Source organism: Carcharhinus amblyrhynchos, chromosome 14, assembly GCF_965287045.1.
Source record: "Carcharhinus amblyrhynchos chromosome 14, sCarAmb.v2.hapA, whole genome shotgun sequence".
In the NCBI taxonomy this organism is placed as follows: Eukaryota; Metazoa; Chordata; class Chondrichthyes; order Carcharhiniformes; family Carcharhinidae; genus Carcharhinus; species Carcharhinus amblyrhynchos.
This window is the reverse complement of record NC_137337.1, coordinates 6,217,746-6,244,206: the sequence shown is the minus strand read 5'-3', so window position 1 is coordinate 6,244,206 and position 26,461 is coordinate 6,217,746. Positions and strand designations below refer to the sequence as shown.

General features: G+C 45.4%; 1 protein-coding gene across 1 annotated transcript; it reads left to right on the top strand.

Annotated features, from left to right (window-relative positions):
- Nucleotides 1-1,271: 1,271 nt before the first annotated feature.
- On the top strand, nt 1,272-22,565 carry LOC145352408 (26S proteasome regulatory subunit 4). The gene is made up of 11 exons (XM_080202207.1): nt 1,272-1,351; nt 5,426-5,479; nt 8,564-8,660; nt 9,368-9,492; nt 11,172-11,357; nt 13,374-13,502; nt 15,127-15,223; nt 16,407-16,596; nt 18,739-18,890; nt 19,854-20,008; nt 22,237-22,565. Exons 1-11 carry the CDS (start codon nt 1,349-1,351, stop codon nt 22,369-22,371), a joined length of 1,323 nt encoding a protein of 440 aa, XP_080058333.1. The 5' UTR covers nt 1,272-1,348; the 3' UTR covers nt 22,372-22,565.
- Nucleotides 22,566-26,461: the final 3,896 nt, after the last annotated feature.

Genomic DNA, 26,461 nt, shown 5'->3' with positions numbered 1-26,461 from the left:
TAGGCTGGGGGAACTGTACCAAGGAAGATTCAAATGGCTGGGGGGGGTTCAGGGAAGAGAGAAAAATATGAGAAGATGTTAGATAGTGTCAACTTTGGGGGTTCTCTTGTCTCGGTATCAGAAAGTATTGGCTCAAATCCCATTCGAGAATCTGGAACACTAAATCTAAGGCAGGCACTTCAGTGTGGCGTTGAGGGAATGCTGCATTGTTGTAAGTCCATCTTCTGGATGAAATGAAAGCCTTGCCTACATCTGGCAGGTGGGTGCAAAGGGTCTCGCAACACATTTTGTAGCAGGGGATGGGAGTTCTTCCCCGCGTCCTGGCCAATATTTATCCTTCAAACAACATCAATAGATGTGGAGATGCTGGCATTGGACTGGGGTGGGCACAGTAAGAAGTCTCACAACATCAGATTAAAGTCTAACAGTAGAGTTTACTGTGAAAAACCTGATGAAGGAGCAGCGCTCTGACTTCAACCTGGTGTTGTGAGACTTCTTACTATGCCAACTTCAATAGATACAGGCAATTTGATTGCTATCACCTTGCTGTTAGTTGTTTAAAGTTTATTTATTTGTTGCAAGTAGGCTTACATTAACACGGCAATGAAGTTACTGTGAAAATCCCCTAGTCACCACACTCCAGCGCCTGTTCGGGTACACTGAGGGAGAATTTAGCACGGCCAATGCACCCTAACCAGCACGTCTTTCGGAGTGTGGGAGGAAACCGGAGCACCCGGAGGAAACCCATGCAGACACGGGGAGAATGTGCAGACAGTGACCCAAGCTGGGAATTGAACCAGGGACTCAGGCACAGACAGGCAGTAGCGCTAACCACTGTGCCGATCTTATGAAAGTGTTTGATTGGTGGCTTGTGAAGGGTGCTATAAAAATGCAGCTGTGTACGTGGGGTTTGTGTGGAAGTTGATGGAGTGATGGGCGGGGCGGTGAGGGGGAGAGGGCGGGGCTGAGGAGGGTGGGGGCGGGGCGGTGAGGGGGAGAGGGCGGGGCTGAGGAGGGTGGGGGCGGGGCGGTGAGGGGAGAGGGCGGGGCTGAGGAGGGTGGGGGCGGGGCGGTGAGGGGGAGAGGGCGAGGCTGAGGAGGGTGGAGGCGGAGCTGACGGGAAGGAGCGGGGCTGAGGGGCGGGGCTGATGGGCTGAGGGGCGTGGCTGAGGGGCTGGGGAGCCGCGGGCCGGGGCCGCTGCACTGAGACTGCGCGGGGCGGCAGCGCGCTCTTGGCGCGCGCGCCCCCGTGCCCTCAGCGCGCACCCTCCCTGTGACGTTGTCAGAACGCGACCGTTGCCGTGACGTGTTCGGAAAGCGACAGCGCCGGTGAGGCTGCGGAGGCGAAATGGTGAGTGAGGAAGATGAAGGAGGAGATGAGGGAGGGAGTGAGTGAGTGAGGGGAGGCAGGGGGAGAGCAGGGAGCGAGGGGGATGAGGGAACGGGGGAGGCGGAGGGCGGAGGCGATCCAGGCCCAGGAGGCGAGAGGCCGGAGTGACAACAAAAAAACTGTCAACTCATCAACATCCCCTCCCCCACCCCGGAGTGAGGAGGGAGAGGGTGAGGGAGTGAGAGGAGGAGGGATGGGGAGGGGAATGAGGGAGTGAGGGGAGGGGGATGAGGGAGTGAGAGGAGGAGGGATGGGGAGGGGAATGAGGGAGTGAGGGGAGGGGGATGAGGGAGTGAGGGGAGGGGGATGAGGGAGTGAGAGGAGGAGGGATGGGGAGGGGAATGAGGGAGTGAGGGGAGGGGGATGAGGGAGTGAGAGGAGGAGGGATGGGGAGGGGAATGAGGGAGTGAGGGGAGGGGGATGAGGGAGTGAGAGGAGGAGGGATGGGGAGGGGAATGAGGGAGTGAGGGGAGGGGGATGAGGGAGTGAGAGGAGGAGGGATGGGGAGGGGAATGAGGGAGTGAGGGGAGGGGGATGAGGGAGTGAGAGGAGGAGGGATGGGGAGGGGAATGAGGGAGTGAGGGGAAGAGGTAGGAGGAGGAATCTGGGGGAACTAGGGTTATTGGCTAGGGGCAGTGGGGAGGGAGGAGAAGGCAGGAGGAAGGGGGGGACCCAGCAAAGTTCCCACACTTAGATAAACAATCCTATTTGACAAAGATTTCACTCTGATAAAATGGCCCCTTTTCTTTGAACCTTTCAATTATTCAGCCCACTGTGCCCATTCCAGGTCTTTGGTCCAGTTACCTGATTAGTCTCACTGCCCGTGTTCCGCTTTGAAGTGCCTGTCATGTTTCAGTCAGTGGCTCTGGAGTTGGAAAATTCCAAGTTCAAGTCTCACTCCAGACTTGAACACCAATAGGGAGGCTGACTCTACACTGTAGTAGTGAGAGAGCACTGCAGTGTCAGAGGTGTAAACTTCCTGATGAGATTTTAAACTGAGGTCTTGTCTGCTCCCTCAGGAAATATTCCCAATGTGGTACTCTGGAGAAGAGCAGGGGCATTCTGCCTGGTGCTCTTGTCAATATTTATCTCGCAATCAACATTATCACCTTGCTGTTTGTGGGAGCTTGCTGTGCACAAATTGACTGCAGCATTACAACAGTCACTCAACTTTAAAAAGTTCTTTATTGGCTTTGAAATGCTCTGAGCCATTAGCCTTCTGTATTAGCCCGACAAATATACTTTGCCTGCAAGTATTTATCTTGATGGTGGATAAATCTCCAGGTCCTGATGAGCTTCATCTCAGAATACTTAAGGAAGTGGACTTGGAAATAGTAGTTTTAGTGATGATTATTTTCCAAAATTCTTTGGGCTCTGGACTAGTTCCTACAGATTGGAGAGTAGTAAATGTAAGCCCACTGTTCAAAAAGGGAGGTAGAATGAAAACAGGGAACAGTAGACAAGTGAGCTTAACATCAGTACTGGGGAAGTTGCTAGAGTCCATTATCAAGGATTTCATAACTCAGCATTTGGAAGGCAATGGTAAAAGCAGACAAAGCCGACGTGGATTTACAGAAGGGAAATCATGCTTGACGAATCTATTGGAATTCTTTAAGGATGTAACCAGTAGAGTTGATGTGATAAGAGAGGGGATTAAGGGTTATGGGGAGAGGGCGGGAAAGTGGAACTGAGCCACGACAGATCAGCCATGATCTTATTGAATGGCGGGGCAGGCTCGAAGGGCTAGATGGCCTACTCCTGCTCCTATTTCTTATGTTTTTGGCAAGGTCTCACAAAATGGACTACTAGGTAAGATTAAAGCACATGGGCTTGCAGATAATGTCTTGAGATAGACAGAAAGCTGGTTAGCAGATAGAAAGCAAGAAGAGTTAACATAAACGGGTCTTTTTCTGATTGGCACTCAGCGATTAGTGGGGTCCTGCAGGGATCTATGATAGAACCCCAACTGCTCACATTACATTTGGAAGAGGGAACTGAATGTATTATCTCCAAATTTGCCAACAATACATCATTGGGTGAGTGAGTGAGCTGTGAGGAGGATGCAGAGATGCTTCAGTATGATTTGGACAGGCTGAGTGTGTGGGCATATGCATGGCAGATGTAGTATAACGTGGACAAGTGTGAGGTTATCCACTGCAGTAGCAATAATAAGACAGATTATTACTTGAATTGCAAATTGAGAGAGGTGGATACTCAGCAGGACCTTGGTGTTCTTGTGCATCAGTCCCTGAAAGTAACCATGCAGGGATGGAAGGCAGTAAGAAGGCAAATGATATGTTGGCCTTCATAGCGTGAGGATTTGAGTATAGTGAGTTGATTTGATTTATTATTGTCACATGTATTAACATACAGTGAAAAGTCTTGTTTCTTGCACACTATACAGACAAAACATATTGTTCGTAGAGAATCAAAGCTCTGAGCAATCTGAACAGTGTTTCTTCACTATGAATGTGGCCAGTGTTAGAATAGCACCGTTTCAATGTGATGGGGAGGGTAAGCATTTTGATTTGGTGGAACATGATTCGCAGAATACGGGAACCTAGTAGGAAGGTTCTGCTTTTTCTGATTGGGGAATGAAGGAGGAGTATCTCCAATTAGCAAGAAGAAAAATGGATATCAGCCTGTGGGGGAAAAAAATCTATCACAAGACCTGATTTGTCAAAGTGAAGTCATTCAGTATAATATGTTCTATGCTATATATACACACATACACTAAAAGGTGAAATAATTTGCCAGGATTGTCAATATTCCTCCAATGCGCCAGGTGGTGCAATCTCTTAAATTACTCTCTCTCAACAATTATTGATGTAAATTCCTAAGAGCACCAAATAGAAAACCTCTGGGAAATTCCTCCCAAGATCAAGCATTTCCCATTTGACAATCTCTATGAAGCTGATCAGATCATAGCGATTGTTGATTGTATCTGTGGTCTGGCTTTGCCTCCGTCACCAGCATCTCTGCTTTCCCAGATTTTTGCAACTCAAGGCAGATGTCATAACTTTCAAAATTGTTACCCGTTCTCAGTACTTGTTTCTGTTCATTCATGGGATGTAAGTGTCACTGGCTGGGCCAGCATCTATTGCCCATCCTTAATTGCTCTTGAACTGAGTGGCTTTCAGAGGGCATTTGAGAGTCAACCACGTTACTGTGGCTCTGGAGTCATGTGGGCCAGACCACGTAAGGATGGCAGATTTCCTTCCCTTAGATGCATCAGAGACACCAATACATTTCCAGTGGCATTGCTTATCGAGTTAGGGGTTGGTGTTCCAGTTCATTTTGGGGAGTCTGAGTTGCTGTGGCAACATGTATATTTTTACATGCGTGTTCAGCGGTAGAGATTCCAACATTATTTCCATCCCATGGCTAACCAGGAATCTCCCACTCTTACCAGCTGCCATTGGTGTGTGTTCAATAGATCTGCAGGTTGATACTCAGCCTGTTTGGTTGCATTGTGAATTCTCTTAATCATGACATCCTGGAATGGTGCTCACACCCAAACCTTCTGAGGGAGAAATGTTACTCACTGTGTCACAGCCTCTTGTGGTGCACAGTTTTATATCAATAAAATCAGAAAATAGAGCAAAGAACAAAGAAAATTACAACACAGGAACAGGCTCTTTGGCCCTCCAAGCCTGCACCGACCATGTTGCCCAACTGAACTAAAACCCCCTACCCTTCTGGGGCACCAAATCCCTCTATTCCCACCCTATTCATCTATTTGTTAAGACGCCCCTTAAAACTTACTATTGTATCTGCTTCAACTACCTCCCCTGGCAACAAGTTCCAGGCGCCCACCACCCTCTGTGTAAAAAAAAACTTGCCTCGTGTTATGGGCAGAAAGTTTAATATAGGTACATATGAATACATAATATATCTGCTGTAACTTGTTTCAAGAATTGATTGGGAATAGGAGTAGTCCACTCAGCCCTTTGAACGTGTTCCAGCACTCATTAGATCGTGGTTGGTCTGAATCTCAACCCCATTATGATCCCTGTTCTTTTTTGCCCCATTCAGGGTCAAAGCCAAAGTGGTGGTCACGGAGCCGGAAGTGGAAAGAAAGATGATAAGGTGAGTGTTTGAGTCTGTCATTGCCATTCAGGGTGGCTGTTGTTAGAATATCTTCAACTGTACTTCAATCCACAATGAGAAGGTCCCAGGCTGTTCATGTTATTAATAAATAAATACACCCCCACCCCATGGAAGAACAAAAACACGCAGATTTAAAAAAAACACACTCAGCCAGAGGGTGGTGAATCTGTGGAACTCTTTGCCGCAGAAGGCTGTGGAGGCCAGGTCATTGAGTGTCTTTAAGACAGAGATAGCTAGGTTCTTGATTAATAAGGAGATCAAGCGTTATGGGAAAAGGCAGGGGAATGGGTATGAGAAAAATATTAGCCATGATTGAATGGCAGAGCAGACTCGATGGGCTGAGTGGCCTAATTCTGCTCCTATGTCTTATAGTGGTCGGAAGAAAAACCATAAGATATAGGAGCAGAATTAGGCCACTCAGCCCATCAAGTCTGCTCTGTCATTCAATCATGGCTAATATTTTTCTTGTATCCATTCTCCTGCCTCTTCCCCATTATCCCTGGTCCCCTTATTAATCAAGAACCTATCTACCTCTGTCTTAAAGACACTCAGTGATCTGGCCTCCACAGCTTTCTGCGGCAATGAATTTCACAGATTTACCACCCTCTGGCTGAAGAAATTCCTCCTCCTCTCAAAGAAGAAACCTGAAAGTGTGAGATATGAATCGATTGGTGAATACTTCCACACAGTCCAGCATAGATGGAGGCTGTTTGGTCCATTGTGCCTGTGCTAATTCTATGCAAAACTATCCAATTAGTCTCACTTGCCAATCCTTTCCCCATTACCCTACAAATTGTTCCCCTTTGAATATTTATCCAATTCCCTCCTGAGAGTTAGTATTAAATCTGCGTCCACCAGCCTTGGGGGCTGTGTGTTCTAGATCACATCAACTCATTGTGTAAAAGTTATTTAATCATTTTATTTACAGGTTCAGTATATCTTCTCTATGTTTTACCGTTTATAATAAATCGGATAGAGCCATAAAAACATCAGAGCCAATCCATATGGGGTCAGTGTGCTTTTTAATAACATGTCATTGCAAAATCCGATGCGCAGGAATGCTTTTGGATTTGTCCTTTGGTAAGTCTTCCCAGCGCAGATTGCATTCACTCTGGAGTTTAGATCGCCTGCCGGAAGTGATGCTAAACAATCACAGCAGTGATTTATACCATTTCCTTTTCTCCTAAAGAAATGCATTTGAGTGTTTGGCAGCCGTTATACTTTGTGAGGCTTCAGTGCTCACCTCCTTCTTCCTGTTAGTCTGTCAGCAATTGGAGAGATTAACATAAAAATATAGAAGATAGGAGCAGGAGGAGGCCGTTTGGCCTTCTAGCCTGCTCCGACATTCATGGCTGATTGCCCAACTCAATTGCCTAATCCTGTTTTTCCTCCTAACCTTTGATCCCATTTGCCCCAGTGCTATATCCAGCTGTCTCTTGAATACATTCAATGTTTTAGCATCAATTACTTCCTGTGGTAATGAATTCCACAGGCTCACAATTCTTTGGGTGAAGAAATGTGTCCTCACCTCCGTCCTAAACAGTCTACCCAGAATTACAAGCAGCTATTGTAAATATTACATCAGTTAGTATTTTTGGACATGATCTATTTCAGAATGAAAGCAATGGAACAAGACCATCCATTCTGCTCAGATTTCCAATTAAATGTGTTGTCACGGACCGGTTCTGTGGTCAGTCACCTTCATTAGTCACTATTCTCAGAGGGAGCTGACTAATGCTAAGATCTTAACTTGACAGCACGAAAAGTGCAGGACAGAAATTTACCTTACATATGAGAATGTTTTCACAGAGGTAGGAGTAGATCGTACAGCCCTTTGAGCCTGCTCCTCTATTCAGTGCGTTCACGGCTAATTTCTACATCAGTGCTGCTTTCCTGGCTGATCCCTATCTCCATTTCACTGCGATTATCTATGTTCCTGTTCCTATGTTGTGATTCCTTTTATCCTTTGTTGATGATGATGGCTATGAGCAGTACAGTAACACTGTGGCTTGTGTCACTGTCTGTGTGGAGTTTGCATGTTTCCCCCGTGTCTGCGTGGGTTACCTCTGGGTGCTTCAGTTTCCTCCCATGACCTGAAAGATGTGCTGGTTAGGTGCATTGACCCGAACAGGCGCTGGACTGTGGCGACTAGGGGAATTTCACAGTAACTTCATTGCAGTGTTAATGTAAGCCTCGTGACTAATAAATAAAAATGAATAAATGATTATTGCTGAAAAGAGAGATATGTTGCTGAAGCTATCAGGACAAATGCAAGAATGCCAAATTTTAAACAATCACAGTCTATGCTGCAGGATATAAGGGTATTGATTGGTTGGTAAGTTGACTGTGGCCAAGGCGTTGCCACGGAGAAAGTAATGGAACAGTGGGTTCCCCAAGATTCCGAGTAATTTAATAAGAGCGCAAAGCTTGAGCACATTCCTTTTGTTTGCAGAGGATGGCCCTCTCTGCTAAGATGTTCAGTTGTGTTTGTAACATTTTTTCTGTCCCTGTGTATGAATATATGTTGCTCCTAGCAAACAACAATGAACCACATTACAAGCATGGCTGATGATTTTACCCAGGGAACCGTCCTCTGCAAACTAAAGGAATATGTTCAAGCTTTGTGTCTTTTATGAATTGCTTGGGAGCCTGGAGAGCCTTTGGTCCTCATTGCTCTCTGCATGGCAAAGTTCCAACCAATCGGAATCGACTTGTCAACCAGTCAAAATCCTTTTCTCCTGTTGTATCAGTTGCTGCGATCATTTGAAATTTGCCATTCTTGTGCTTGTCCTATTCAATGCAAGACAAAAAGCTTTGGCAACATGCTCTCTCCTTCAGCAATATGATGATTATAGAGACATTCCTGGTGTAGTGGGATGTACAGCGCTATCTGCCATTATAGAGCTGATCCTACCAGTTTTTTCTGAATTGACGATTTGGTAGCTGATATCAACTGGTCAAAATTTAAATTCGGGGCAGTGATGTGAAATAAGAAATACGTGCTGTGTGTGGACAAATGTACGCAGAAATTAGAAATAACATTTTTCGGGGTGTTTTTGATAGGATAAGAAGAAGAAATATGAACCACCCGTCCCAACCAGAGTGGGGAAGAAAAAGAAGAAAACTAAAGGACCTGATGCAGCCAGCAAGTTGCCCTTGGGTAAGGCAGTGAGCTGTTCGTTAAATAAAAATCTGAATTTTGGGTCAACTGCATGTCAATGCTTACACATTAAAGGTGGCACAGTGATTAGAACTGCTGCCTCACTGTGCCAGGAGCCCAGGTTTGATTTTCAGCTTGGGGCATTGTCTGTGTGGAGTTTGCATGTTCTCGCCATGTCTGCGTGGGTTTCTTCCCACAGCCCAGAGATGTGCTGGTTAGGTTGATTGGCCATGCTAAATTGTCCCTTAGTGTCAGGGGGATTGGCAGGGTAAATACGTGTTGCTACCGGGAGAGGGGATGGGGAGGATTGTGGCTGGTGCAGATGCGATGGGCTGAATGTCCTCCTCCTGTACTGTAGGATTCTGTGTAACACGACCTGAATATCAAACAGTTGATGAATCACAAAGTTGCTTTCTGGTTTTGAATTCACTCCTAAACCTGGTTTAATTCTTTGAGTTTGTTTTTTGCTGTGGTTGAACTCAGTCGCTTTCTACATTGTGTTTATGGTTTTGAGCTTTCCCACTGGAGTTTGCACCTTCAGTTACCATCAGCCATTCCCCAGTTCCAAATCCTCTCATGTAGAGTGATTGTTTCTGGCGTGGACAGCTCAAAACAAAAGGCCTTAGCAAAGCGCTGGCAACGGCTGTCAAAGCCTCCCTGTAAATCTTCCCGGAGAATAACTCACCTCTTTCATTCAATTGCAACAGTAACTCCTCACACACAATGCAGACTGAAGTTGCTGAAGCTGGAGAGGATAAAAGATTATCTCCTAATGGAAGAAGAGTTCATCAGAAATCAGGAACAAATGAAACCACTTGAAGAAAAGCAAGAGGTTTGTTTTGGAATGATATAGTGTTCAAAACTGGAATCATCTTCAGGCATTATAAACTTCATATTAATGATCCAATCAACTCCCCTTTCCAACAGAGGCCTATTGAGAAACACAGGCCACTTAATGTAGTTAAGATGTCTGTTCTAAACTAATTCTAGTGATTGTAGGCGGCACAGTGATTACACAGTGCTTCACAGCACCAGGGACCCAGGTTCGATTCCTGGTTTGGGTCATTGTCTCTGTGGAGTCTGCACGCTGTCCCTGTATCTGCATGGGTTTCCTTTGGGTACTCCAGTTTCCCCTCACATTCTGAAAGACGTGCTGGTTAGCTGCATTGACCCGAACAGACGCTGGTGTATGGCGCCTAGGGGAATTTCACAGTAACTTCATTGCAGTGTTAATGTAAGTCTTACTTGTGACTAATAAATAAACTTTAACTTTTAATTCCAGATTCAAGGGCACCAATTCTGATTGGCAGATTCTGTCAGAACATTTAACATATTCTTGTACATCCCAAACATGCTGTTTTTGTAGGCAATTGTTAACTGCTATTGGATAGCACTTACTGAACAATTCTGCTAAGAACTTCACTAAAAACCAATTTAAGATAATTGAGTTTATAATGTGGCTCCTTTCCACTTGCTGGAAGCAACATCCATACTCAGGGACCCATCTGTACTCTGTAGACAAAAGGATTATGTTCAGGGCTTGCGCATTTTTTTTGAATGACCTGAGAGCTTGGATCCCTGTTGCTTTCTCCATGGCAATGCCTTGGCCAATCAGAGTCAACTTCCAACCAGTCCACACTCTTTTCTCCTGCAGTATAAATTGTGATTGTTTGAAATTTGGCATTCTTGCATTTGTCCTGATGGGTGCAAAACAAGAAGCTTCAGCAACATTCAAATAATTAACCTGCTGTGTTTAAAAATAAATGTAATATGAGTATGTTAACTTTGTAATCAGAATTTCCACTCTTTGATCTCGTGAGCATCGCAGTTTCCGAACTGGATCTCATACAATAGCTAATCCCTCATATTCCTGTTCCACTGCCTTCCAGGGTCAGTTGTACTGTAGCCAGTTCCACACTGAAGCTGACTGTATCCTTAGACAGCAGATGCCATCACCCCAGCCCCAGGACGGCATTCCCTACTGCACCATTGTGAGCTTTCCATACTGAGCACTCTTACAATCCCTCTGCCAATTCTGCCAAGTATTAATTGTCTGTTCTGAAATGTGACCATATTGGTTAATGTATTTTGTACAGGCTCTGGGCACCAGCCTGCCCTCTGTGGTGCTGAACCACACTGCTCTGTGGTTATTAACACAGAGTGTTGGTGAACTGCAACAAGCACCTGTCACATGATCAACGGCTTCACATTATCCAGAAGCTTTAATAAAATTTATTCTCTATTTTCACCATCCTCCCACCACCCAAATCTTGGATTTTCTTCTCCAGCTGCCGCAGGATTCTTCCTGGCGAACGTAGGGATTTGAACCCTAATCTTTGCAACAATTCCACAGCACTTCACCACATCAATATCTGACACCTTCCAGATCACTGTTAAGAGTTAGTTGGGTGTTGTAGGGAGGGGGTAATTCATAGTGTAATATCGTGCCTAAAGAATGGGTACTGGAGAAGTTTCCAATTCCCTCCGTTGACTCTCTCTGTGATCCAACAGGAGGAGAGGTCTAAAGTGGATGACCTGAGGGGGACACCAATGTCCGTGGGCACACTCGAGGAGATCATAGATGACAACCACGCCATTGTCTCAACCTCTGTCGGCTCTGAGCATTACGTCAGTATCTTGTCGTTTGTGGATAAGGATCTGCTTGAGCCTGGCTGCTCCGTCCTACTAAACCATAAGGTAAAGACACGTGTCAACCATGTCTGTCTCTCATTTTATAACTGGGTGGTTCATTGGCGTTTGGGTGTAATGGTCAAAAAAGCAGATTGGAAACTGAAAGTGATCAGTTTGATGTCTGGTTTGAGTTTCTTCCCGGTGATCATTTTATTGAGAAGCCCACGGAGAGGGCGATGACCTGTATCCCAACTAGGACCAAATCAGAGGAGAAGAGACTGGAACAGAAGAAATGTCACAGTGTAGCGGTACAGTGACTTCAAGCTTGGAAAGAGGAGTTAGCAGTTCCACAAAGTCACTGTGATTAGGCAGCCTAAGTGGCTCCAGTGCTGTACAGGCAGCCCACAGATTGCAGGTTTGAGCAGCACCATGGTAACAGATACAGCTGAGTTCAGTTGGTGAATCTGGGGCTGACTCCAGAAAGCTGCAGGATTTTTCTAAAACTCAGCAGATGAGCACTTCTTCTTTAAGGAAAGGAATTTACCATCTCCACCTGGGCTGGCCTATGAGTGACTTCAATCCCGCACTAGATCAGTGCCCCCCAGGGCTGTTTGAAGTGGACATCACATACAGTGATGTCAGCCACGCCCTTAGAAGATGAAACATGCAGTGTCTTAATTTAAATGGATGTTGGGAACATTATTTGGAGCCTAGAAGGAAGGAGGGGAACAGTGAAGAGAGATGGTGACCACAATCACACTGGTGCCAGGATGCTTTTTCTGAGTGGGTTCTTGTCACACCTGGTTCTAGATAGTAATACAATGATCATGAAATAAAAGGGCCAATAACAATGTGGATACAAAATTGGCTGAATAATTAGAAGCAGAGAGTAATGATCAGTGATATTTTTGGGATGGAGGAAGATTTGTAGTGAAGTTCCCCAGGGGTTGGTATTGGGGCCCTTGCTTTTCCTGATATTAATATATGATTTAGATCTTGGGTGCAGGGGACAATTTCAAAGTTTGTGGGTGACAAAACTTGAAAGTGTTGTAATTTGTGAGAAGTACAGAGTAGAACCTCAAAAGGATGTAGACAAGTTGGTGCAGTGGGCGGATAGGTGGCAGATGAAGTTCAATGTGCAGAAATGTGAGGTGATGCATTTTGGTAGGAAGGACATAGGGAAACAAATTAAAATAAGGGGTAAAATTCCAAAAGGGGTGCAGGAGCAGAGGGTTCTGGGTGTATATGTGCATCAATCATTGAAGGTGGCAGGACAGGTAGAGAGAGCAGTTAGTGAAGCATATAGTATTCTGGGCTTTATTAATAGGGGCATAGAATACAAGAGCAAGGAGGTTACACTGAACTTATACAAGACACTAGTTAAACCTAAGCTAAAATATTATGTACAGTTCTGGGTGCCACACTATAGGAAGGATGTGAACCAATTGGAAAGAGTGCAGAAAGGTTTACAAGAATGTTTCCTGGGGTAAGAAACTTCAGTTATGAGGATAGATGGGAGAGGTTGGCACTGTTCTCCTTGGAGGAAAGAAAGTTAAAAGGGGATTTGATAGAGATGCTCAAAATCATGAGGGGGGCTGCACATTAGATAGGGAATGGTGTCCTGCTTATAGAAGGATCAATCATAAGAGGACACATTTAAAGTGATTTGCAAGAAAAGCAAATCTGATATGAGAAGAAACTGTTTCAGTGAGTGGTTTGGGTCTGGAATGTGCTGCCTGGAGGTGTGATGGAGGCAGGTTCAATCGAGGCATTAGATGTTTAGGGATAGAGGGGAAAGGCAGGAGAATGGCACTGAGTCAAAATACGTACTTGGAGAGCCAGTGCAGACACAATGGACCAAATGGCTGCCTTCTGCATGTTACAATTCTATAATGTTTTTGCTGTAATCTGCGCTGAACTGTTTTATTTTGCCTAATAATTACCCAATGGTGTTTGTGCATCATTTTAATACCTCCATGCACGCTCCTCATACCCAAACCATGTCGGAGCCTGGTATTCCTGAAACATTTTAAACAGCTTTGCAGGCAGAAAATGATAGGTTTTCTTCCTCATTTGCCGCAGGTCCACGCTGTGATCGGGGTGCTGACAGATGACACAGATCCACTGGTCACAGTTATGAAAGTGGAGAAGGCCCCGCAGGAGACATATGCGGATATCGGAGGTTTGGACAGTCAGATCCAGGAAATCAAGGTGAGAGCTGCTCTTTCTCTGTTTAATAAAATAAAATTCAATGTTCCCTTCAAACTGTGTGTGAAATAAAACACTCAGCAATTAGTGCTGCTGGCTGGCTGGGCATTTAGGTGGTCATATGAACTCTTGGAAATCTGATAATGTATTAAATAAGAAAGGGAAACAGTTACACCTCCCAGTGGCCTGAAGCAGGTTATAAACTCAACTTTTGTAACAGTGGGGATCAGCAGCCTGTGACAAAAAGTAAATGCAAACACTTTGGGAACGAGGTACTTGCTCTGTGCTGGACATTTAACGTAATACTGATTGATCTCTCGTGCTGCACATGGGGAGTGCAGACCAAGTGTAATTTTCGGGTGAAGTGCCAATGGGTGTGGAATGCACTGCCTGGAAGTGTGATGGAGGTAGGTTCAGTCGAGGCATTAGATGATTAGGGCTAGGGGGGAAAGGCAGGAGAAAGGCACTGAGTCAAAATACTTACTTGGAGAGCCAGTGCAGATGTAATGGGCCGAATGGCCTCCTTCTGCATGTTACAATTCTGTAATATCTATGCTGTGATCTGCACATTTCACAACCCATTACCCATTTTAGAGTCATATATTCCGTCCTTAATTTTATATCGTGCTCTGGATGTTGTATTTTTAATCACGCTTGAGTAATGTTGAATTCAATGATCAGCCACGATCAAAATGAATGCGAGCAGGCTCGAAGGGCTGAATGGCCTACTCCTGATTCTAATTTCGGTGTTAATGTTGATAATTTGCAACGTCAGTTTGGTTGGAGTTACTTGGTGGTGCAGGCTGGGGAATGTTATAGTCCCACGACTGGCAATCAGATGTAACTCCAACGTGACTGGTTTACATAGGAAATTTCCATTTAAATGTGACATAAGGAATTTCTAATCAACCCAATGTGTCAGCTGCAAATAGAGATTTGTAGACGAGGTGAATTAGTTGTAAGATCATGATATGGATGATCAGTTTATTCTCAAGATCATAAGAAACGGGAGCAGGGGTAAGCCATTTAGCCCCTCGAGCCTGCCTGATCTAATGTGGCCTTAACTGCTCTTTCCTGTTTGTTCCAGAACCCTTCACTCCCATGTTGATCAAAACTCTGTCTAACTCGCACTTTATTATATTCAATGACCCGGCCTCCATTGTTCACTGGGGGAGAGAATTCCAAACATTAATGATCCTCTTGAGAGAAGAAGTTCTCTCTCATCCCTGCATTAAAAGGGAGATGCCTTATTTTGAAACTGTGCCCCAATTCTAGATTCCCCCATAAAGGCAAACACTCTCTCAGCCTCTATCCTGCCAAGACCCATTCAGAATCATAACTTTCAATGGGTATGGGCCCAGCCTGCTCAAGCTTCACTTATTAGACAACCCCTTCATCCTAAGAATAAACCTAGTGAATCACCACTGAACTGCCTCCAATTTAAGTATGTCCCACCTTAGCCAAGGTGTCCAATACTGCCTATAGTGTGGTCTCATTAATGCCCTTTACACTGGTAACAGGACTTCCCTACTTTTATCCCGCTTACAACAAAAAGACAATATTCCATTAGCCTTCCTAATGACTTGGTGTACCTGTGTTTTATAAAAAAAATACATTATTTTTGTAGGAGTCTGTAGAACTTCCGCTCACCCATCCTGAATATTATGAAGAGATGGGAATTAAGCCTCCTAAAGGAGTTATTCTGTATGGCGCACCTGGCACAGGTAAACTCTATCTCTAAATTATCAGTGTTCTTTTTTTAAAATTCCGCTGTATCAATTCAGTGATATCAGAATCAAATTGCTGCTGAAATAACGATGCTATTGGCATTTCTGTCTGTCGGATTATAGTGCATTTTGATGGAGCTGCTGCTTCTAGCCCATTTTGTGGGCATTTCTGGGATTATGTTCTGGGTTTATGCTCAGTATCAAACTGTAGGGCATGACGGACATGGCATATTTACTTCAGCTGCTCAATTGCTATCCAGGCTCAGGGAGTTAGCTCCAGGACCACAGGAACAATGCCGTCCAAACACCACAAAGACACCTGAAAGGGAATGCTGCACATTGATATCAACTTGTCTTGTCAAACTTCCAAAGTTCCTTCCTTTCTGAATTATGTGCATGGCTGGAGGTGGTGCAGTGGTTAGCACTGCTGCCTCACAGCGCCAGGGACGTGGGTTCGATTCCGGCTTGAGGTCACTGTCTGTGTGGAGTTTGCACATTCTCCCTATGTCAGCATGGGTTTCTTCCAGGTGCCCTGGTTTCCTCCCACAGCTCAAAGAATTGCAGGTTAGGTGGATTGGCCATGCTAAATGTGTAGCGTTACAGGAAAAGGGTGGGTGAGATACTCTATCAGATGGCCAATGCATACTCAATGGGCTGAATGGCCTCCATCTGTGCTGTAGGGATTTTATGATTCTGCAACTGGATGGCAGAGTTTTCCTCTGAGTAATAGTCTTAGATTTGTTTAATATCTCACCTGAAAGATATATCAGTCTCCATCAGTGCCAGCTGAGAGTTTGTGCTCAAGTTTCTAGAGAGGCTTTTGAACCCACAACCTTCTGAGTGAGTGAGAGTGATTTCCAACCAAGCCAAGACTGTTCACACACACACACACACCACACATGCACCCACACGGATAGTTCAAATGTGAACTTGCATCTCATATCATAGGGTGACTGAGCCATTAGGGCAAAGAGGACCACCACTTGAGTCATTGAGTCACCCCAGTCTGGGTGCAATCCAGTCTGTCCTGGGAGGGAAAATTAATTCATTCAGCCTGTTAAATATTTCTAAAACTTAGTGGAGTCGCACTGATTGAAACAAGTCACTGCTGGAATATTGTAGCAATTTCTACAACCAGCCCCGTTTGCTGACCTGTGCCCTTTTGTTTATTAATGTTCAGGTAAGACTCTGTTAGCTAAAGCTGTAGCAAACCAAACCTCAGCTACCTTCCTGCGAGTGGTTGGCTCAGAGCTGATCCAGAAGTACCTGGGGGATGGGCCAAAACTTGTCCGCGAGCTGTTCCGAGTAGCAGAGGAGCACGCCCCCTCCATCGTGTTCATCGATGAAATCGATGCAATCGGCACCAAGAGGTAAGCTGCGTTTGCCTGGTCCCAGTCTGGTGTAAGAACGATAAAGAACAATACAGGAAACAGGCCCTTCGGCCCTCCTAAAGGGTTGATGGCTTCTTCTCAAGTGCATGTTACATAGTCAAATCAAGGTGGATATTGGGCTGCGCTATTAATAAGGAGAAATTTATATTTATGTAGCACTTTTCATATCCTTGGGACATCCCAGAGCTTTTGAATCGTTGTCATGGTTGCAATGTAAGGAAACACGGCAGCTACTTTGCACACAGCAAGATCCCACAGATAGCAATGAGATAAAAGCAAAATACTGCGAATGCTGGAACCGGAAACAAAAGCAGGAAATGCTGGAAAATCTCAGGTCTGACAGCATCTGTGGAGAGAGAATAGAGCCAACATTTTGAGTCTGAATGACTCTTCAGAGCCTGGGTTTGTTTAATATCTTGCCTGAAGGATGTACCCACTCTCTTGGTGCCAGACTAGAGTTTGTGCTCAAGTCTCTGGAGTGGGACTCTCATTTACAATCTTCTGATGAGGTGAGAGTGATGAAAAGCAGGCGGAGGCTGTGTGCATGGACACATCCATAATTGGTCACATAGAGTCATAGAGATTTACAGCATGGAAACAGGCCCTTTGGCCCAACTTGTCCATACTGCCCTTTTTTTTTTAAACGCCTAAGCTAATCCCAATGGTCCATATCTCTCTATGTCCATCTTATCCATGTAACTGTCTAAATGCTGTTTAAAAGAAAAAATTGTACCCGCCTCTACTACTACCTCTGGCAGCTTGTTCCAGTCACTCACTACCCTTTATGTGAAACAATTGCCCCTCTGGATGCTTTTGTAACTCTCCCCTCTCACCTTAACCCTATGCCCTCTAGTTTTAGACTCCCTTACCCTTTGGGAAAAGATATTGACTATCTAACTGATCTTTACCCCTCGTTATTTTATAGACCTCTATAAGGTCACCTCTCAGCCTCCCACACTCCAGAGGAAAAAGTCCCAGTCAAACAACAAAGAACAAAAAAAAAAGACCGGGAAACAGGCCCTTCGGCCCAACGAGCCCGCGCCGCCATTTTAACACCACCAGTTCCCCCCCCCCCCCCCCCCCCCTCCACCCCTCCACCCATGACCCTTATCTATTGTTTTATGGCCATCCACATTGAGGGAAACTAATTGAGGGACAATTTATTACTGCCAGTCAGCCTAATAGCACATCCTGTCCTTATAACTCAAACCATCAAGGCCCAGTAGCATCCTAGCAAATCTTTTCTCCTTCTAGTTTAAATGTCAGCAATTATACTTGTCGACAGGAGACTGATGGGAAGTTGCATTTAGCTACGTGAGGATCCAGTGAGCACTTGTTAGAGACAACTCATCATCATTAGAGTTGCTAGATGAAAAAAGAACCAGATTCACCTACTTCACCTTCTGCCACCTTAGCAGTCACACTGGTTTCGCTCAGTTGGCTGAACGGCTAGTTTGTGGTGACACCAACAGTGTGGGTTCAATTCCTGTACCAGCTGAGGTTATTCATGAAGGCCCGCCATTTCAACCTTGCCCCTCGGCTGAGGTGTGGAGATCTCACGTTAAATCACCACCAGTCAGCCCTCCCCCTCAATAGGGAGAACAGCTTATGGTCATCTGGGACTGTGGCAACTTTACTGTTCACCTTTTTACATGATGTGGTGATGTCGGCATTGGACTGGGGTGGGCACAGTAAGCAGCCTCACAGCACCAGGTTAAAGTCCAACAGGTTTATTTGGAATCACGAGCTTTTGGAGCACTGCTCCTTCATCAGGTGAGTGGAGTGGACTCTGAAAGCTCGTGATTCCAAATAAACCTGTTGGACTTCAACCTGGTGTTAAGAGATTTCTTACTTTATATAGTACAATGATAAGTCCAAAGTTCCCTGTACCTCACGAACACTACACTCCTTTGGTACTCTGTGTGTTCGTCAATTCCTCAGCACAGATTGATCTTGAACCTAGGACCTCCGTGGTCCAAATGGCTGAGTGCTACAATTCCATTGAGGTGGTCCCACTCTTGACTGGTTTCTCGTATTCACGGCCTGCTGGATTCATGCTTGGTGCTGTAGGTGTTGTCTTTGCTGCCAGTGTCTGGCTGTTAATTGGAATTTTATTCTCAGGTATGACTCCAATTCCGGTGGGGAACGGGAAATCCAGCGTACCATGTTGGAGCTTCTGAACCAGCTGGATGGTTTTGACTCTCGGGGAGATGTGAAAGTTATCATGGCCACAAACAGGATCGAGACACTGGACCCAGCTCTCATCAGGCCAGGTTAGTGAATAAAAGCTGCTGTTTAATTAGTTAGACTGAGCAACCTGAAAAGAAACTAGATTTGGAATCATTTTTAAATTCCCAAAGCTGGAAATTTGCGATGGTAAAGGAATGTGAGAAATCAGCAATGAAAAGCACCTGTAGGCTAACATTTCCAGCAGAGGTTCCTGGGCAATGTGCTCTGTTTTCACTACCTCGGAGGCTTTTAGTTTAATTCTGCTGTTTCCTGATTGCAAAGACCCAGTTCCTTCACCGAATATTGTCCATCCAACCACAGTGAAAGGAGTGAGAGGTGAATCACATAGTAGACTGCACCTCACTCTAACAGGACATCAGAGTTTAAACCCTGTACATGTTCGCCTGCTGGTGCATCATGCTGCTGTTTATTGCCCAGTGAAGTCTCTCAAGCCCTGGTTACACACAAGCTTTGAATCCTGTACATGCTTTTCACGCACTGACTGTTACATTGTCAGTGGATTTGCAGTCAGACATTGGATAAATCTGCTATTCAGTTTATCATTCATAGAGTCCAGAGTTTCCCCTTAACCATTGGCTAGCAATCTGCTCACTGGGATGTTCTACCCATGTATGCCTGCTGTGTTTTTAAAAATGATTTCACATTAGTTTCGCTGTCTATTGCCTGTTCTCGACTGCCTTCAAGAAAGCAGCGGTGCTGCTGCAGCAGTTTTGGTGTGTCTGCTGCTGTCCCGGTGCTGAACTGAATTGCTTAACTGAATTTTAAATTGCCCCAGTTGCCCTGGTGGGATTTGAACTTGTGGCACCTGATCATTAATTGGATTTCTGAATTAGCCGATGCTACCATGTCCCCGTGCCAAGGTAACAATCAGTGTGTGTGGGGTTGGGGGAAAGGGAAGGGTGGGGGGACAGTGTCAGTGTTGAGGGGTGGGGGGTGCTGTACAAATACAAGTCTGTTGTCTCCATGTGATTTTTCCGTCATTCCAGGAAGGATTGATCGTAAGATTGAGTTCCCTCTTCCGGATGAAAAGACCAAGAGGCGAATCTTCCAGATCCACACGAGTAGAATGACAGTGGCTCAGGACGTGAGCCTGGATGAACTGATCCTGGCTAAAGATGATCTCTCTGGGGCAGATATTAAGGTGAGTGGGTTTCTCCCTCTGTGTTTCGTCTCTGCCCCAATGCCAGGTTGATTCCTGGGATGAGAGGATTATCCTACAAGGAGGGATTGTGTAGAATGTACCATATTCTCACTGATCTCCTTAAAAATGTCTCATTCTGCAAAGAGTTTGGGAAGGTTGGTGCTGAGCGACTGAATCTATCTGACAGTCAGAGTCTCCGGATAGTTTATTTATTATTGAGACGAGTTATTATTGTCATGAAGTTACTGTGAAAATCCCCCTATTCGCCACATTCCGGCACCTGTTTGGGTACACTGAAGGAGAATTTGGCATGGTGAATCCACCTAACAGCACGTGGGAGGAAACCGGAGCATCCTGGAGGAAACCTAGACACGGGGAGAACATGCAGACTCCACGCAGACAAGGACCCAAGCCGGGAATTGAACCGGGTCCCTGTGAGGCAGCAGTGCTAACCACTGTGCCGCATTGGATAAGGGATTGACCGTTTAGGACTAGACTGAGGAGTAATTCCTTCTCTCACATTAGGTGACAGCAACGTAATGTTTGGAATCCTTGACCCCAGGCAGCTGTGGATGCTCAGTTGATCAGTATATTTAAGACAACAATTAATAAACCTTTGTTGGGGGCGGGGAGGGGCTCTTTCGGGTATTAATAAACCTTTGGACACTATGGGAATCCAGGGAATAGAATCCTACGCTGCAGAAGGAGGCCATTTGGCCCATCGAGTCTGCGCTGATTACAATCCCATCCACACCATAATCCCATAACCCTATGCATTTACCCTAGCTAATCCCTCTGACACTAAGGGGCAATTTAGCATGGCCAATCCACCTAACCCACATATCTTTGGACTGTGGGAGGAAACCGGAGCACCCAGAGGAAACCCATGCAGACACAGGGAGAATGTGCAAACTCCACACAGACAGTCAACCGTTACCTTGTTGAACGGTGAAGCAGGCTGGAGGGGCCATGCTGCCAACCCTTACCCTTGTTGCTATTGTTCTTACACAGGGATCTGTTGCTCCTGCTGTGCAGTGTCCACAGGAGCTGAGCCACTCTCTGGAACTTCTCCCAGTTGTGAGTCTAACCAGTGAGCATCAACAAGCTGTTTACCCATCACAGCCAGGCTCACATCCCAGTGTCAAACACGTGCTTTCCAGCAGATGTCAGCACAGAGCAATAGGAAGTTGAAATGCTGAGCTGCTTCACATTCTGGGAGGGGGGTTTCAGTAGGTTTGCAGTATTCCTGTCTCTGACGCAACAGATCAAAGCCCCACTCCTGATACTCGAGCAGCTGAGCTAGGTTGGCACTGAGAGATATTGCACGCCAGGGTGGCACATCAAATAAGACATTAAACCAAGATCCCTTGGTCTGGGATGTTAAGAATCTCCATTGCATTAATCAGAGGTGACGTGGAGCTGCTGGCGTTGGACTGGTTGGGGGCATGTTAAGAAGTTTCACCACAACAGGTTAAAGTCCAGCAGGTTTATTTGGAGTCATGAGCTTTCGGAGCACTGCTCCTTCATCAGGTGAGTGGAGCAGCACCCCGAAAGTTCGTGATTCCAAATAAACCTGCTGGACTTTAACCTGGTGTTGTGAGACTTGTTTTAATCAGGGAATGTCGGGAGAAATCCCAATTCCTTCCTCAACCTACTCCACCAAGCACAGATTTACTGCTCAGGCACCTTATTACTGCTTGTGGGATCTTGCTGTGTGATTTGCCCATACAGCAAATCACTGCACCTTGGCACTTTGCGATATTTAGAAGCAACCTCAGGTTAGTTTATAAAGTTTATTTATTTATTCATCACAGGTAAGGATTACATTAACATTACAATGCAGAAATGTGAAATTTCCCTAATCACCACGGTCCAGCACCTGTTTGGACCAATGCACCCTAACCAGCGCGTCTTTCAGAATGTGGGAGGAAACCAGAGCACCCGGAGGAAACCCTTGCAGACTTAGGGAGAACGTGCACACTCTGTACAGTGACCCAAGCCGGGAATTGAATCCATTTCCTTGGTGCTGTGAAGCAGCAGTGTTAACCACTGTGCTGCCCCAATTCTAAATGTATAAGTTCCTCGTTAAATGAATCTTGTTTGGCTATGAATTGTCATTAGAAATTTGTCAGCAAGTTCCCTCTGTCAGTGAGTTAACCGTGTTATATGCTCATGGACAGAGTTAATGAAAGGTTGAGTTTGAATGGCTCCTTTTACCCCTGTTGCAGGCAATCTGTACAGAAGCTGGTTTGATGGCCTTACGTGAGCGAAGGATGAAGGTTACCAACGAAGACTTCAAGAAGTCAAAAGAAAATGTCTTGTACAAGAAACAGGAGGGCACACCTGAAGGACTGTACCTTTAATTCTTACTAGATACCTCGCATCAACCTTCCTGCCTTCCTTCTGCTGCAGGCATTCTTCGAGATTCCCTGGCTTGAAGCTGGAGATTTTATGTAATTTTTCTTTCTGTGTGGTTTGTATTATCCACCTGAATAGGGGAGAGCTTATAACCTGTGAGTGACATCTGAATAAAGTATTACACTTATTTGTTTCAAAATGACATTTCGAAGGTGGTTTTTGTTGGCTTTAACCAGGCTAAGGTGTTGGGAAGATTGGCTGCAGTCTCACCGTCTCTCCCATCCTGTTTAAAAACAGGGAGAGGAGTAAATCTAGCATCTGAACGGGAGTCAGCGCAGTATCTGCGCTCGGAGAACTCTGAATGGTGATAATCGGAAACGAGTAGAGTCGCTGCTTGGAAAAAAAATTGTTAATAAACGACAGGCAGCAAGGATTTGTTATAAAAACAAAACATGCTGGAAATGTTTGGCAGCGTCTGTGGAGAGAGTTCATGTTTCTGGTTGACCTTTCACCAAGGTACCCAGAACTCAGGCCTTCAGTTTAAGTGGAAAGAATGCAAGCGCTGGGGTTATTCTCTCTGTGTCAGGGAAGTTATGGAGAGATTGTTTGGAGCTGTTGAAAAAACAAGATATTTTTGATCAAATTAATTGAAAGTCTCTGTGTCCAATGGCAGGAGGGCTGATATCCAGAGGGGGCAGATCTCAAATAAGTAATGACTGAAGTACCAGAGGCAAGAGGAGAAACTGGTTATCCACGGTGAGGCATTGTGTATGGACTACATGCAGCTGAAAGGCTGGTGGAAGCAGATTCAATAGTAATTTTCCAAAGGGAATCCAATTAAACATCGAAAACCTCCATCCATGGCTGAGATTCTCCAGTGCCGCTGCGGTGAATGGAGTTCTGGCTGAGCAAATTCTCCATTCCCGACGAGGCAGGAAAATCCCGGCCAAAATGTTTCAAATTGAATCATTTGCAAAAATGTGGGGAAGAAGCCAGGTTTTTAACTTTTATTGTGTCACAAGTAGGCTTACGTTAACACTGCAATGAAGTTACTGTGAAAATCCCCTAGTCGCCACACTCCGGTGCCTGTTCGGGTACACCGAGGGAGAATTTAACATGGCCAATGCACCTAACCAGCGCGTCTTTCGGACTGTGGGAGGAAACCAGAGCAGCTGGAGGAAACCCATGCAGACACTGAAAGAATGTGCAAACGCCACACACCGACCCAAGCCGGGAATTGAACCCAGGTCCCTGGCGTTGAGAGGCAGCAGTGCTAACCACTGTGCCACCCTGCTGCCAAAGAATAAAAAGCTGGCAGAGACACAGTGGGTAAAGGACATGCAGTGCGATTCTAATAACGAGTACAGCAAACTAGTGACTTTACAAACAATCTAACAGACTGAAACTATTAGTTTAAAAATAGAAGAGTTTTACAACCCAAGTGGAATTTTCTGGAATAACCCACGGAACCTGCTCATAAAGAGCTCCTTTTGTTAAACCATTAACTGCAAAATCTCTCAAGTTTAAACTGAAGCCGTTTGCTTCCTGCCTCTGTATCCCCTTGAACGTTCATTAAGTGTGTTACTGTAGCTGCTTTTAGCACGAGGTTTGCCATCAGCCAGTGCTGATCGTAGCTGCCATTGAGCCAGAGGCAGGCTCTAATTATAATCTGTTAATCTTTCACAGCGTTTTCACATTGCTAACGTTTTGTCCATTTTGTGATGTTAACCCACACAGCAGCAATGATAAGGAGCTTGGTTAAAGTGTGATAAGAAATTAGGGGCTGGCACTGAGATATAAGGAGGTGGGGTGAAGAGACACAGGGTTTTGTAAATTATTGTGTGGGATGTAAGTGTTGCTGGCTAGGCCAGCATTTATCGCCTATCCCTGATTACCCTCGAGAAGGTGGTGGTTAGAATCATTACAGTCCATGTGGTGTTGGAAGGAATTCCAGAAAATCTGACTGAAGCCTTGGCTCCCTGTGGACAGACGAAGGGAGAGGGGTGGAAGAAAGGTTGGAGGAGATTCCACAGTGAGGGGAAGAGGTTGGAGGAGATTCCACAGTGAGGGGAAGAGGTTGGAGGAGATTCCACAGTGAGGGGAAGAGGTTGGAGGAGATTCCACAGTGAGGGACACAGTTTTTAATTATAAAAGTTTATTTATTAGTCACAAGTAAGGCTTACATTAACAATACAATGAAGTTACTGTGAAATTCCCCTAGTCGCCACCCTAGCTCGGTTCAATTCACCTAACCAGCATGTCTTTCAGACTGTGGGAAGAAACTGGAGCACCTGGAGGAAACCCACACAGACACGGGGAGAACGTGCAGACTCCACACAGACAGTGACCCGAGCCAGGAATTGCACCCGGGTTCCTGGCGCTGTGAGGCAGCTGCGCTAACCCACTGTGCTACCCAAAGAGTTTGGAGGAGACTTCAGAGCGAAGGACACAGGTTGCAGAGTTGGAGATTTCATAGCAAGGGACACAGCTCTGTATAAAATGATATGTAAGTATTTTTCTCAACTGGTAACATGGTATTTAGACAGGACAAAACATTAATACCGCACTTCAGCTGAATGCAGACTCAGTAACTGCAGCACGATTTACAGATTACTAATCTGTAGATGTTCAGCAGAGGGGGCCAGAGAGCCCTCTTCCTGACAATACGGATGGTTAATGTCTCCCTAAACAGAGTGTCTATCCAGTAATCAGCCTCTGGTCATTCCCACACACTGTTCATTCCCTCACCACCTGAATCATTGAACTGATTCCACTTCTGTCAGCTCTACGGAGGCTAAAGGGGCAAAATGGAAGTGTAATAGGCTGCATTTCATCAGTTCTCAGCCTCCCCCACACATTCAGTGAAATTTAAGTTGCTCAGAAGTTTTGGAGAGAAGTTATTAAACCTCCTGATTTTCTCTGTGTAACACGGAAAGAACCTGTAGAGGTGCACGGAGCTTCCATTTGTTTAACACCTTTGCATCCCAAAGTGCTCTGTAGTCACAGTGTTTGGGAGTGGGAAACACAGCAGCCAATTTATGCACAGCAAGCTCCCACTAAGAGCAATGTGATCATTTATTTGTGTAAGGCTGATTGAGATATGAATATTGTACAGTAATATACAGTAAATTGACAGGACCATTAAGAGTATTGATAGGCAGAGGGATCTGGGTGCACAGGTACACTGATCACTGAAAGTGTGGCAACGCAGGTGGAGAGGGTAATCAAGAAGGCATAGGGCATGCTTGCCTTTGGCTAAGCGTTTTCCAAGGCAGCCTTCAGGGCACATGACAACACAGAGTCGCTGAGCAGAGACTGATAGCCAAGTTCCACATACACGAGGACGGCCTCAACCAGGATCTTGGGTTCATGTCGCACTGTCTGTAACCCCCGTGACTTGCCTGAACTTACAAAATCTCACTAACTGTCCTGTCTGGAGACAATACACATCTCCTTAACCTGTGCTTAACCCTCTCTCCACTCACATTGTCTGTACCTCTAAGACATGATTACCTGCAAAGACTCACATTCCAATCATTATTTTGTAAATGGAGATTGTGTCTTTATATATCCTATTTGTGAAAACAACTCCCACTCACCTGATGAAGGGGCTGTGCTTCAAAAGCTTGTTACTAAATAAACCTGTTGGACTTTAACCTGGTGTTGTGAATCTTTTTACTATGCCTTCATTGGCCGAGGCATTGAGTTTAAAAATTGACAAGTCATGTTGCAGCTTTATAGAACATTAATTAAGCTGCACTTGGAAATTAGTGTTCAATTCTGCTCCAGAAGGATGTGGCAGCTTTGGAGAGGATACAGAAAAGATTAACCAGGATGTTGCCTGGTATGGAGGGTATTAGCTATGAGGAGAGGTTGGAGAAACTTGGTTTGTTCTCACTGGGACGATGGAGGTTGCGGGGAGACCTGATAGAAGCCTACAAGATTATGAGGGGCATGGACAGAGTGAACAGCCAGAAGCTTTTTCCCAGGGTGGAAGAGTCAATTACTTGGGGCACAGGTTTAATGTGCAAGGGGCAAGGTTTAAAGGAGATGTATAAGTTTTTTACACAGCGGGTGGTGGGTGTCTGGAACTCA